This window comes from Rutidosis leptorrhynchoides, chromosome 7 (assembly GCF_046630445.1).
Source record: "Rutidosis leptorrhynchoides isolate AG116_Rl617_1_P2 chromosome 7, CSIRO_AGI_Rlap_v1, whole genome shotgun sequence".
Taxonomy (NCBI): domain Eukaryota; kingdom Viridiplantae; phylum Streptophyta; class Magnoliopsida; order Asterales; family Asteraceae; genus Rutidosis; species Rutidosis leptorrhynchoides.
This window is the reverse complement of record NC_092339.1, coordinates 118,201,311-118,214,625: the sequence shown is the minus strand read 5'-3', so window position 1 is coordinate 118,214,625 and position 13,315 is coordinate 118,201,311. Positions and strand designations below refer to the sequence as shown.

General features: G+C 38.8%; 2 protein-coding genes across 2 annotated transcripts; one reads left to right on the top strand and one right to left on the bottom strand.

The window, feature by feature from the left end:
• Positions 1-3,270: 3,270 nt before the first annotated feature.
• Positions 3,271-3,858, top strand: LOC139859548 (uncharacterized). The gene has a single exon (XM_071848329.1). It carries the CDS (start codon positions 3,271-3,273, stop codon positions 3,856-3,858), a length of 588 nt encoding a protein of 195 aa, XP_071704430.1.
• Positions 3,859-5,776: 1,918 nt separating this feature from the next.
• Positions 5,777-8,871, bottom strand: LOC139856914 (probable inactive receptor kinase At1g48480). Its single transcript, XM_071845627.1, has 2 exons — positions 7,458-8,871; positions 5,777-6,593 (listed from the first exon to the last, which is right to left on the bottom strand). The coding sequence occupies exons 1-2, from the start codon at positions 8,764-8,766 to the stop codon at positions 5,977-5,979; spliced, it is 1,926 nt and encodes a 641-aa protein (XP_071701728.1). The 5' UTR covers positions 8,767-8,871; the 3' UTR covers positions 5,777-5,976.
• Positions 8,872-13,315: the final 4,444 nt, after the last annotated feature.

Here is a 13,315-nt window from a genome sequence, read left to right as displayed (position 1 = left end):
CTCGGAGAACACTTCTAGGCGTATCAACACCAAAGCCTCAGCAGGTTCCTCAAGAGACGCTAGCCTCGACACAAACGAATTCGGGCAAAGCATCGGTATCCGTTGGAACTCAAGGTAATCTCGTTCCTTACTCCTCGTTCATAATTTTTTGTTATAAATGTGTACGATCTCTCTTAATATCCGGGGTATTGGGCAAATGGGTAAAATCAGTTGGCTACAGCGTATTTGTAATAAAGAGAAACCCACAATTCTAGGGCTACAAGAAACTAAATGCGAACAAACCCAAGATAATATCATTGAATCATTCTGGGGAAACTCGGATTTCAAATTCGTACAAAAAGATTCGGTTGGTGCTTCAGGGGGTATCATTACGATATGGGATTGTAATATATTCTCCTTCGATTATGCTATCGAGGGAGAATTTTTCCTTGCTATATGCGGGTCATGGGCGGGGTATGACTCAAAGATCGCTCTTATCAACGTCTACGGCCCACATTCCCCATCCAAGAAAATCAGACTATGGTCAGAACTATCCTCTCTCGTAAACTCTCTCACGTTCCCATTCATCATCTTCGGTGATTTTAATGAAGTCAGAAATACTTCTGAACGCATGAACTGTGAATTTAATCAACATTGGGCTAATAACTTTAACAATTTCATTAGCAATTCCGGTCTCATTGATCTGCCACTCGGCGGAAAAAAATTCACTCGAATCTGTATAAAAAGAATGAAGTTTAGTAAACTAGACAGATTCCTTGTCTCCGATGAAATCCTCAAACTGTGGCCTAACATCTCCTCCAAAACTCTTGACCGTGACCTCTCGGACCACTGCCCCATACTCCTTAGGAATACCTTTGCTGACTCCGGACCTAAACCTATTCGCGTTTTTAACACATGGCTCGACCTTAAAGATGCTGATTCCGTCATTACTCGGGCATGGTCACTCCCAACGACTGGAAACCGCCCTGACTGTGTATTTCGTAACAAACTCAAAAATGTAAAAATGGAACTCAAAAAACATAGTACACAATTTGATAACATCGACTCCCAAATCCAAGATCACCTTAATGCAATCAACGAATGGGAAGCCATTGCTGAATCTAGACCTTTGTCCGAAACAGAGAAAAATAATTGGTTAAATGAAAAATTCTCTCACCTCGAAAAAGAAAAAACTAAAACCAACATGCTAAAACAAAAATCAAGAATTAAATGGGCCCTCGAAGGCGATGAAAACTCAAAATACTTCCATAATTACATTAAAAAACGCACAAGTAAAAACAACATACACGGCATATCCATTAACGGATCCTGGATCGAAGACCCCAACGTCATAAAACAAGAAACATACCTCTACTACAAAAACCTCTTCAAATCCAATAACCTTAATAACCATTGCCCCTTCGATAATGCTCCCCACCTTCAATACATCTCCCCCCAGGATAATCTCATACTCGAATCTGAACTCAACGAAAAAGAAATCTGGGACGCACTCTCCAATTGTGATAGCTCTAAGGCGCCCGGTCCCGACGGCTTTAATATGAAATTCTTTAAGAAATACTGGGACCTTATTAAACACGATCTCATTAAAGCACTCGAATGGTTTTGGACCAACTCCGAAATCTCCAAAGGCTGCAATGCATCTTTCTTCACCCTCATACCCAAAAAACCTAATCCCATCGGTTTGAACGAATACCGTCCTATTTGTCTTATCGACAGTTATTATAAAATTCTAACCAAAATCCTCTCTAATCGCCTCGCCAAAGTCATCCACAAGGTCATTGGGGTAGAACAAACAGCCTTCCTCAAAGGTCGCAACATCCTAGACAGCGTTCTTATTGCAAACGAAATTATCGACGAACTTAAACGAAAAAAATGCAAAGGTCTGATTTTTAAAGTTGATTTTGAAAAAGCTTTTGACTCCATCGAATGGAACTTTCTGTTTAATACCATGCACTACATGGGATTTGGTCCGAAATGGATTAATCTCATTCGTGCGTGCCTTTCGTCCTCATCCATTTCCATCCTTGTTAATGGCTCTCCCACAATGGAATTCTCCCCTGAAAGGGGCATTCGCCAAGGTGATCCCATCTCACCTTTTCTCTTTATCATCGTCGCTGAAGGACTCAACATTCTTACTAAACGGGCACTTTCTAATGGCCATATTCATGGTATCAATGTAGGGAATGACAACGTCACGGTCACCCACCTACAGTATGCCGACGACACCATCTTTTTCGGGGAATGGAGTAAAAGGAACGCCAAAAACATTTCCAAACTCCTTAAATGCTTCGAGAAAATCTCTGGACTCAAAGTCAATTTCCGAAAAAGTAAACTTTTCGGTATCGGAACTTCCCCTCCCGAAACCGAAGAAATGGCAAACTACATTAACTGTTCTACCGGTATCACTCCCTTCACATATCTCGGCCTTCCTATCGGTATCCCCTCATCACACCCTTCATCTTGGCATCCTATTGTGGAAAAGTTTGATAAAAGGCTTTCCGATTGGGCTGCCAAAACCGTATCTTTCGGAGGTCGGCTCACCCTCATTAAATCCATACTAAGTAGTATACCGCTCTACTACTTCTCTCTCTTCCATGCACCTACCTCCATCCTTAATCTCCTTGAGGCCAAAAGACGCAAATTCTTTTGGGGTGGGACATCCTCTGAAAACAAAATTAATTGGGTAAAATGGGATCAAATTCTACTTCCTTACGAAAACGGTGGGTTAAACGTGGGTTCCCTATTTAGCAAAAATATCTCACTACTATGCAAATGGTGGTGGCGTTTTAAAAACGAGGAAAATGCGCTTTGGGTTAAAATTATCACAAGTATATACGGGAAAGGGGGGGGTTGGAATTTGACGTTTCTTGCAGGAATATTTCAGGTCGCACAGTTTGGAAAGAAATCATCAAAGCTGGCAAGGTTGCGAACAAATGCGGGACTTCCTTCTCTACTGCCATCACAAAATGCCTCGGAAATGGTGACTCTATTAAATTTTGGAATGACATTTGGTTTGGGTCGGAACGTTTCAGCACACTTTTCCACAGGTTATACATGCTCGAGTCCAATAAAGAAGCAACAGTCGCTGAAAGAATCACGCAAAATAATGGACTTTCACTCGGTAATTGGTGCTGGTCAGGATCTCCATACGGCCGTGTTCTCAATGAATTAACTGAACTAAACAATATAATTTCCTCCGTGACATTGTCCGAAAAACCCGACTCTTGGAAATGTTCTCTCGACCCTTCGGGCACTTACACCACCAAATCTATGGCACACTTGATAAACTCCCTTAAGCTTGGTGGTAATACCCTCAACATGACGATTCCCCGCAACAATCTACTACCACAAAAAGTCTTCATTTTCATATGGCGAGCATTTCAAAAAAAGATACCTACTAGATTCGAATTAGACAAACGTGGTATTGATCTCGACTCCATCCTTTGCCCTTTATGCGAATCGGACATAGAAACCATTGAGCATTCTCTTGTTCTTTGTCCAAAATCGGCCCAAATATGGAAACACGTACTAGATTGGTGGAACCAAGACCACTCACTAATTTCAAACCTTAATGACGCTATCATCAATAAGCAAACTTTCACACACAACAATCTCGGCTCTTCAATATGGCAAGCAACCAAATGGATTACATGTTACATGTTATGGAAACATAGAAACGCAAAAGTATTCTCCAAAAAAGTCTGGTCCATTGCATCGATCCTCTCCGAAATTCAATCTCAAAGTTTTAGCCGGATCTCCAAAAGATTGAGTAAAAAGAAACCTATCATATGGCACCAATGGCTCATCAATCCTTCATTCTTTGTGGCGGATCCCCCACATCGTGTCGGCATCGGTTGATACGCTCCTACTCTCAAGCTTAGCCCTCGAATACTATATCTTCTACTGAGGGTTCGATTAATCGGGTTAGTCTGTAGTAACTTTGTTGGCGCTTGATCGTCACTGTTCCTCTCTCTACCCCGGCTTGTTTTTTCAAGTTCTTATGCCCTCGCTAGTCTTTATGGTATCCGACGGCTACCCTCATAATTTAGTTCCCCACAACATGTATCTCCATTTCATTCTATAGATGAGTATAGGATCTTGTAATTAAATATTCCATTAATAATAATATATTTTGCTTTTCAAAAAAAAAAAAAAAAATCATTATTTCAAGATTAAGTTGTAACGATACTTTACATTTTACTCGTTATTTCAAGATTAATTTATTTATTATCTTAATCCAGATATCAATCAGTTACCCCAATTGGCTTTCACTCGCATGTTACCTGTCCTCAGTCGGTGTCCCATGCGCCATGGCCTACATCGTCTACCACATTGGTTCATTTATTCTCGTTTTAATATTAATAATAAAAATAAAAATATCTTTCTAAATTACAATCAACCTTTAGCTAAAACTAGTTTTCGAACCCTCGCTTCGCGCCGAGGGTTCGATTTTTAATGTATTTTATTGTATTTAGTTATGGAGTCTGCGAGTGAAAAATCAACGTATATTTAAAGTACCCTAAATATTTAACGTTTTTTAAAAAGTGTCCGTTTTGCGTATAGTTAGTGACATTGTGGTCATAAAATTATAATTTTGATTTAACACTTTAACCCCCTGTTTTGGAGGCCGATTTGAATTTTTAAACAAAGTGTGGGGGCGTTTGTGGTGTTAGTTAAAAGAAAAAAATGTGAAAAGACAAAAACGCCCCTGGTACTATTCATCTTTTTTGTGTAATAGATAGTATAGTACGGAGTAATTTTTGAACAAAGTGTGAGGGGTGTTTGTGGTGTTAGTTAAAAGAAGAAAAAAAAGGTGAAAAGATGAAAACGCCTCTGATACTATTCATATTTTTTGTCTAATAGCTAGTATAGTAATTAAGAGAGATATTTAAGTATCCAATTTGTAACTTACTTTTTTTTTTTAAATATTTTCTAAATTACAATCAACCTTTAGCTGAAATGAGATATTTAAGTATCCAATTTTAACTTACTTTTTTTTTTAAATATTTAATCATAATAATATAATCAATATTTAACCATTGATAGCATTTATAATCTTTTTTTTTTAAAGGGCGATTAGTGTCACTGAAGGAGTCCGAATACGATGTTGGAATTCACTCACCCAATCATTTCTCGATTGAACTGTTACAGTCCTACCGACCCTCAGAAAGAAAACCCCCACGACGAATTCATGTGGGCATTGTGTGTGGCCGTAAAACCTACTCGGGTGAGTAGTAGTCGAATCTCTGACCTCTTATATGGAAAGTAAAGTCACTACCACTACATCAACTCCTTGTTGTTAATAACGAACTAATAACCTACTTTTCAATGAGAATCCATGGTTTATATAATAAAAATAAAATGGTCTTTATGTCTCAAAAAGTTTGTGTTTGATTATTGTTGAATTTTAATATATGTGATAAATATTAATTTTGCCCTTATATTAAATATAAAATGGGAGGTAAAGGGAAGGAGTGGTTTACCGTCCATGCTCCATATGGGATTAGTTCGGGTTTACTACCGAGCATGCAGTTGGGGGACGGGTATAACTGTATAGGAGATAAACGCGTGAATAGTTAAGCCCTCCTGAGTGATCCAAACAGCTGTCCAAAAAATATATATATACGAGTGATTCAGAGTAATTTATGAAGGTAAATTAATAAAGTTAACAATATTTAAGAGTTATTTTTGCAAGTAAATAATTATTTTGAGACAGATTTAAATGATAATATCGATACCTATTTTAGAAAATAACTAACATATTCGAATATGGCTTCATACATGTATGTGGGAAACAATTACATGACAAAGTTTTACATAAATAAACAAAGAATAGAATTTCATATTACAAATTACAATTTACTTCACAAACTACAACACCAAAATGTGTATAATAATCAACATTTCCAAATCAAACAATGTAAGAAAAGAAAGAAAAAAAATCCAAGTAGGCAAGAAATCGGATACCCAAAAAAATCAAGAAGAATCAAGCACAATGTCGTTTAATGGGGTCTGTTCTTGATGTTGCACAATCGAACCGCAAAGTTCGTCAATTTGGTTAGTCACATCGGCCATAGCTGGCCTCTTATCGGGGTATTGAGCACAACAATCGATAGCAAATTGCAACAACTGAACCATATCATCTTCGACGTTTTGATACCTAAGTAGCTCGAGATCAAACACTTCAGAAGTCCACTCTTCTCGAACCACTGACTGAACCCATCTCGGTAGGTCAACCCCTTCTTCATTCAATAACGCGTGCGTTGGTGCTTTACCCGTTAGCAACTCTAATAACAACACTCCAAAACTGTACACATCCGCTTTTTGAGAAACTTTCCTTACATCCGTAACTTCCGGTGCACGGTAACCATCTACGCGAGTTGGTGTGGCGTTGGGACCCACAAGTTGAGCTAGACCGAAATCCGAGACGCGGGATTCGTAAGATGCTGTCAATAAAATGTTTGATGATTTTATGTTGCCGTGTGAGACCGTTGGACCTTGCGCGTGTAGGTACGTAATTCCCTTCGCAGCGCCAAGTGCAATAGCCGAACGAGTCTCCCAATTTAACGGAGTTCTACTAGCTCCTCTGTTTCCTGTACGACATAAATAACTGACGTTTAAAAACCTTGTAACCGTTACCAACCTAACAATATCCACAATTTTTTTTATTCTTTTGATCTTTTCCAAGTTTATTTTAAAAATATAACCGTTAACGTGGTCCATAGGCCAAAAATAAAACAAAGCCTTAAAAGTCGTCTAATTGATGCAACACAAGTACTAAAAAACAATTAAAAACTCAACTACCCAATTATTTAATCCCTATTTAGTTATCTTTAATGTTACTTCATTACCACGAAGTATGGAACAAATTTTGCAATCTTTACATCTAAAACAACAACCTAACAATACTTTTATAATCTGAAATAGACATTTGACCATCCACATTCCACTCAAAATCACCAAACTTCAAATATTTCAAGATCCATAATCTCTAGCAATCTAGCACAACATATCATTAAGATGATGATACATTTTTTTTTTTAGCGGCAAGCTTGCATCGGTGTATCATTTATTTCAACGACACTCATCATTTGCACACACAGACGTTCGGGAGGAAACCCGAATCGCATTACATGAACCCGATCCTTTAACCATCCCGAGGGGCAGACGGACCGAGTTTGAATCCTGAATGGATCCGGGAGAAAACCTCCTGGGGTCAATCTGGATATCCATATTTCAGGCAGATTAATTAATAGGATGGGCAGAGCGAGGCTCGAACCCATTACCTAACCCCCAGCCCCTACACAAAGTGAAGGGAATGCCGTTGAAGCAATGCTTCGTTGGCAACAAGATGATATATTAACTATGGTAAAAAAAAATTAATTAACATATTATCATTAATAAGCAAAATTATAACTATGCTAACAAATTAACAATATGAAGATATAATAACTTACCATGTAGTAAAGCAGATAAGCTACCCATTGGCATGTAATCATAAACAAGAAGCTTTTCTTCACCATTACAATAATAAGCTCTTAATGGAACCAAATTCTCATGATCCATAGCTCCAACACCTTCAATTTTATCCCTAAATTCATTATCTCCCATTGTTACATCCTTCAATCTTTTAACAGCAACCGCAAACCCGGCTTCTAAAACCGCCTTATACGCGGTCCCAAACGTCCCTTTTCCTAAAACCTCCGCAGACGCCCTCAATAAATCTTCCAAATCGAATTTACCCAAATCTTTATTTCTATTAAAAAACGTTAATTTCTTACTAACTTCACCTGATTTCCCCTTCGTACCACTAACCGCAGCAGCTGTAGGTATCGTCTGATGTCTTTCGACATGTTCTACCGATTTCGGTTCGGGTACTTCAATTTCATGTTGCTTTTTTTCACCCAAATCCTTTGAAATCACAGTTTCCTTTTGTTTTCTCTTCTTACAACACAATAAGAACAAAATTACCAAAATTAACAGAAGACCCACCACGGATCCAATCACAATTCCAGCAATCGCGCCACCAGAGAGCTTATTTGATTTTATAGACCCGGAACCCGACCCGGATCCGGGATCTGACCCGGTACACGATGTAAGCGGGGGTCCGCATAGCGAGTTCCCGGAGAATGCATTTTCCGGAAAAACCGAAAGTTTAGCCGGGATTTCACCAGTTAATTGATTTCCGGAAACATTGAATTGTGCAAAAGAGGGTCGGGTCAGATCCGGGATCGGGCCCGTTAACGCATTGTTCTCCAGATATAATGTAGCTACACGGGTCAAGTTATTAATCGAACCGGGAATAGGACCCGAGAAATTATTACTTGCGAAATTAGCTCGTACGAGGTTAACAAGTGGAGTAAACGAATCAGGAATTGGACCCGAAAATAAATTGTTTTGAAGGTAAAGGTTACGAAGATTAACCAAGGTAAAAATATCAGAAGGTAAATTACCGGATAAAGAGTTGTAACGGAGACTTAACGTCGTTAACTCAGTTAAATTGCCAAGAGTATTATCTGGGAGCTGACCGGATAGACCGTAACCAGGAAAATGAAGTTCGACAACACGGTTGGTTTTGTTGTCGCATAAGACACCGGGCCAGGTGCATGGGGTGGCGGGCTGTGAGATGTTCCATAGGATTGATCTGCCGCCGACGGATGACCGGATGGCGAGGATGGCTGCCCGGTCGGCGGCGAGGTCGGGTTTGGTGGGGGTGGAAAAGGAGAAAAGGAGGATGAGAGAGAGAAGAATGGGGGTTTGATACATGGTGGAAGGGGATGAGAGTGTGGTGTTGACAGTAGGAGTTGAAAAGGGTAAAGAAGGGTTTGTTTGGTTTCTCTCTCTAGAAGTGTAGAGAGGGAAAGTAAGGAAGTGGAGTGATTGGATTGGAGAATTGGGTGTGGGGATGTTTATGTATTCATTTATGGGACATGGTTGCCAGTGACGGGATTCCAAATTTTGAGAAATGAAAATTCGTTCATAGATAGATAACAGTGTGAAAAAATAAATAATCCCTCTCATATTAGTTGTCCTCAAATAAACAGAGTTTAAAAAAACACCCTTATTTTTTTTATTTAATCATTTTTTTCTTTTTTTCATATTCACATACATCAGGGCATTACTATTACTATACCATATATTAGACAAAAATGATGAATAGTATTAGGGGCATTATCGTCTTTTTATCTTTTTTTACTTTTTTTCTTTCTTTTAACTAACACCACAAACGCCCCCACACTTTGTTCAAAAATTTAAATCGGCCCTCAAAACAGGGGGTTAAAGTGTCAAATCAAAATTTTCATAAAATATCTTAAATAAACTCTACTCAAATATTCAACGGATCATATCTTCTCGCTTGCAACGAGTTTAATTTTTCCGACACCATCGTTAAACTCGAAATAATTTTACGAACACAATGTCACTAACTATACGCAAAATGGACACTTTTTGAAAAACGCTAAATATTTAGGGTACTTTTCATATACGTTGATTTTCACTCGCAGGCTCCGTAACTAAACACAATAAAATACATTAAAAATCGAACCCCCGGCGCGAAGCGAGGGTTCGAAAACTAGTTATGGCATAATAAAACATAAACTTCAACTTACTACTTATTCTTTTCTATCTATAGAAGTCAACAATTAATTTAGAATACTTTAAAATGAAATACTAAACAATAAATTATGGACGGAGAGAGTAAATAATAATCTCGTTCCCAAATCTATAATTTCCAAACAAAAATAGTCAGTTAAAAAAATGACTGCCACATCATGTGTTGTAAAAAACCCGATTACTCGCCGATTAATCTTCGATTAATCATCTTTAAAAGCAATCCGTTCCGATTTTCAAAAATCCGTTTAATTAAACGGTCAACGTCAATTGATGGGTCAAAATCGAATTTGGTAACCAAACTCGTTCAAAGTCAAAAATGGTTACCATATTAACATGAATTTAAACTAGAACTTTATAGTTTTGGAGCACGATGAACAATTTTAGACAATTATGTAATAGTTTATTATTATATTTATGATTTTTTTTTCTATATTTACACATAATTTTTAAATTTAATATTTTAATGTATACACTACAATCCGATTAATCCCCGATTAATCTTCGAATTGCCGATTAATCTTTCAAAAGGTCCGACCGATTAATCCTCGAATAGCGAATTTTGCAACCTTGGCAACATGTACTTTTTATTTTACCTTCTAGTCTTACCCTTTACTTTTTACGTATCTTTTTGTCGTATATGTATACTATGTAATGATACGCATACCCGAACCTATAGTGTAGCGCATCATACGTGTTGCTCACGTGTTAAAATTATTAGATGAAGGAAAAATGCGCTATTAAAGGTAGCGCAGATAAAACAAGTTCATGAACATTGAGCGCAGCCAAGAACCAACATGCGCTGACACAGGTTGATCATGGAAGACATTAACATGAAAAATACAGATAAAGTGAAGAAGCGGAGCATGATCCCAATATTGTACAATTGCCCGCTGGCATTATACCCCACACAAGCGAACAGAACAGACTAAGAGCATACCCGACATGATGCTTTTACTTTTGACAGCTTTCGCAGGTGAAATAGTACAACCACGGTCGGACACGATCTCATTTTCTTATTACGTGGCACTAATGGACAAATGAATCCCAACTATAAATAAAGGACTCTCACCACGAACACGGAGAGACGGAGTAAGACCAGAAGTTATACATGCGCTACCAGATATACAACTTCCCAACTCGCGCTACCGGTCTAATAGCTTTACCATCATCACTCTCACAGTTACAGGTAATTTTCCTTGAACATAAATCCTAACACCTCCCTTGAGCCATCAACCGGTTACCCCAAAGATGGTGGGTCGACGTTTAACCACACCTGCTGAGATCATCATCTCATAATGGGATTATTCACGGTACTCCGGACCGCAGAGTTAAACTCAAGTGAACCTTAAATCCCCTTACTTTGTTGTCAAGTATGGACCGAACCTGAATCAGATATTCTATGCTTGATCAAATGGCGCCATCTGTGGGACATCAATTTAAAAGGTTTAATTAATCTTTTTTCTTTTTGTTCACTACATTCAATTGTCTCCTTTTACAGTCACATGCACTTAGGGTGGCAAGCAAAACCGACGTGTCAAAAGCTCCACAAGGCTGAGCTATGTCGCTAGCTGCGTAAGAGCTGTCGAATAAAGGATCCGGCGAGATACCTCTTAGGACCGTCACACCTCTCAGGATGCCTGAGATAACTCGCCCAATACCTTAGGTTTCAAGCACAACTTATGTCGGAACCATTCCCATCTATCCTCTCCCGGAACAAACCCGAGAATATACCGCAACACACAAAGCACTCCTCACGTTCAACCGACTCCAGCTACCCCTGTTAGCTCAATTGAAGCGCTCAAAGGCATGGGCCTCGACACCACAGAATAAAGTATTCATAGCGCATAATCATTTGCGTTATATCAGCAAGCGTCACCAGCGGTACCACGGCCTGGCGCGACAATACACTTATCAGGAACACCCACAACAACAGAAAAATCCCCAAGCGCGCCAGCAGCCCAAACATGGGCGGAGCACTCCCAGAACCAGGCCAACTTAGTTTACTTACTAATGAAAGTAGCGCCAGATGATATGTTTCACGAGTTCGAGCAGCCTGGGAGGGCAGAACACATGATTAGGTGCCTTTACGTTGGGATGAAGGGGGCAGTCATCAAGCCTTCATTTGAAACCGCGTATGTTGCTGAGAAATTTGCGACTCACATACCAAGTCACATTTCTGTTCCCTTACTGGTAATTCCGCTTACACTAGGATACTATGACGGATTCTCCGACCCCGGTGACGTTTTACAAAAGTATGAAGGGACATCACGAAGCCAGCGCTGGGACAAAACCAAGTGTTTGGAATTCCCTCCACTCCTCGAAGGGATGGCGCGACAATGGTTCAATAACCTCCCGCAGTCGCCGGTCAGTTTCTATGACGACTTGCGAACGCGCTTTCTACTGAATTTACATAACATGCGAGCATCCTGGAGGACGCATGTCGAGTGCCATGATATCAAGCACGAGTGCGGGGAGTCTCTACGACAGTTTGTAAGTAACTAGAGGGGGGTGAATAGTTATTTAATACGTTTTTAACACTTTTTCGATTGATCGCCAAAATCGATTAACTTTGATCAACCAATTCAACTCAAACTTGATGTGTGTGGTGTATATGTTCAAAATGATAAATGAAGTAATGTAAAAAACATAGACACAAGGATTTATAGTGGTTCGGGTGGATGTTAACTAATCCGCCTTAATCCACTCCCCGCTTACACTAATCGGGATTTGTTGCTTCACTAAGCACTTTTCTCCAAACCCGGTTGAGATCCGATTTACAAGTCTTCAACTTCTTTAGTAGACAACAAACCTAATTTTTCTATCCCTTTGAAAGATCAACTCCAACCTAGATCAACTTGCCTTCACCTTGGACAAGTATTAATCTCCAAATAAGATATAATCAACTTCCTAAGTCCCTTTAAAGAAGTAGATCGCTAAGCTAGCCTATGCTTCTACTAATTGAAGTTACAAGACTTATACACTTTGCAATGATGATCCTAAGACAATACTAGGACATACATTACACTAATTAAGCTCACAAGATTAATGATTTTGATTAGTAAGTTTACAACAACCAAATTCTATATCTCTAAGATCATAGAATCTTCTCTTGCTTGATCACATTTGAGTAGTAATTAGAGCCCTTGTGATCTCTGGAAATAAGCCTTTGAAATTTGCAAGAGGGTCAGCTTCAAATGCTCCTTAATGTTTGTCTTTTATAGTGGGATTCAAAAAGTAGCCGTTGACACATAGTTGCCATCACGGTCGACAGTGGTTTGACCGTGCGTGCTCCAGTCTAAATTTAGTATCCGTTGTATAGTCGTTTGACTCAAATTTGAACACCACATTTTGGCACCTTTACTCCTTCTAGCACCTGCAAAAGAAACCAAACATCCTATACAAGTACTATATGCATTAAGTGTGTGAGATTTTGGTCTTATTGTATGAAAGTGACTAATCATTCCAAAAGTGGCAAACCCAACATTCTTGGAGAAGTGTCTTGATTGATATTTTGGAAAATCTCAGTTTGGTCAAGACTTAGTTAGTCACATTAATGTCTTTGGTTCAATTCTAAAGACTGGTCAATATGTTATTAACTTTCTAGTTTCAATTAATCACAAATCATGTTCCATTTGAGTTTAGGTAGAGATTAATTGAATGATGTCTTTATAAGATAATCATGAAGTATGTAAAGACATCAAAG

Bases quoted from the DNA above. Each gene is read 5' to 3' on its own strand.
- LOC139859548 (XM_071848329.1), top strand. From the start codon at position 3,271: ATGGCACACTTGATAAACTCCCTTAAGCTTGGTGGTAATACCCTCAAC.
- LOC139856914 (XM_071845627.1), bottom strand. From the start codon at position 8,766: ATGTATCAAACCCCCATTCTTCTCTCTCTCATCCTCCTTTTCTCCTTT. The intron at 6,594-7,457 runs GTAAGTTATTAT...TATGTCGTACAG, and splicing joins CTTATCTGCTTTACTACATG to GAAACAGAGGAGCTAGTAGA.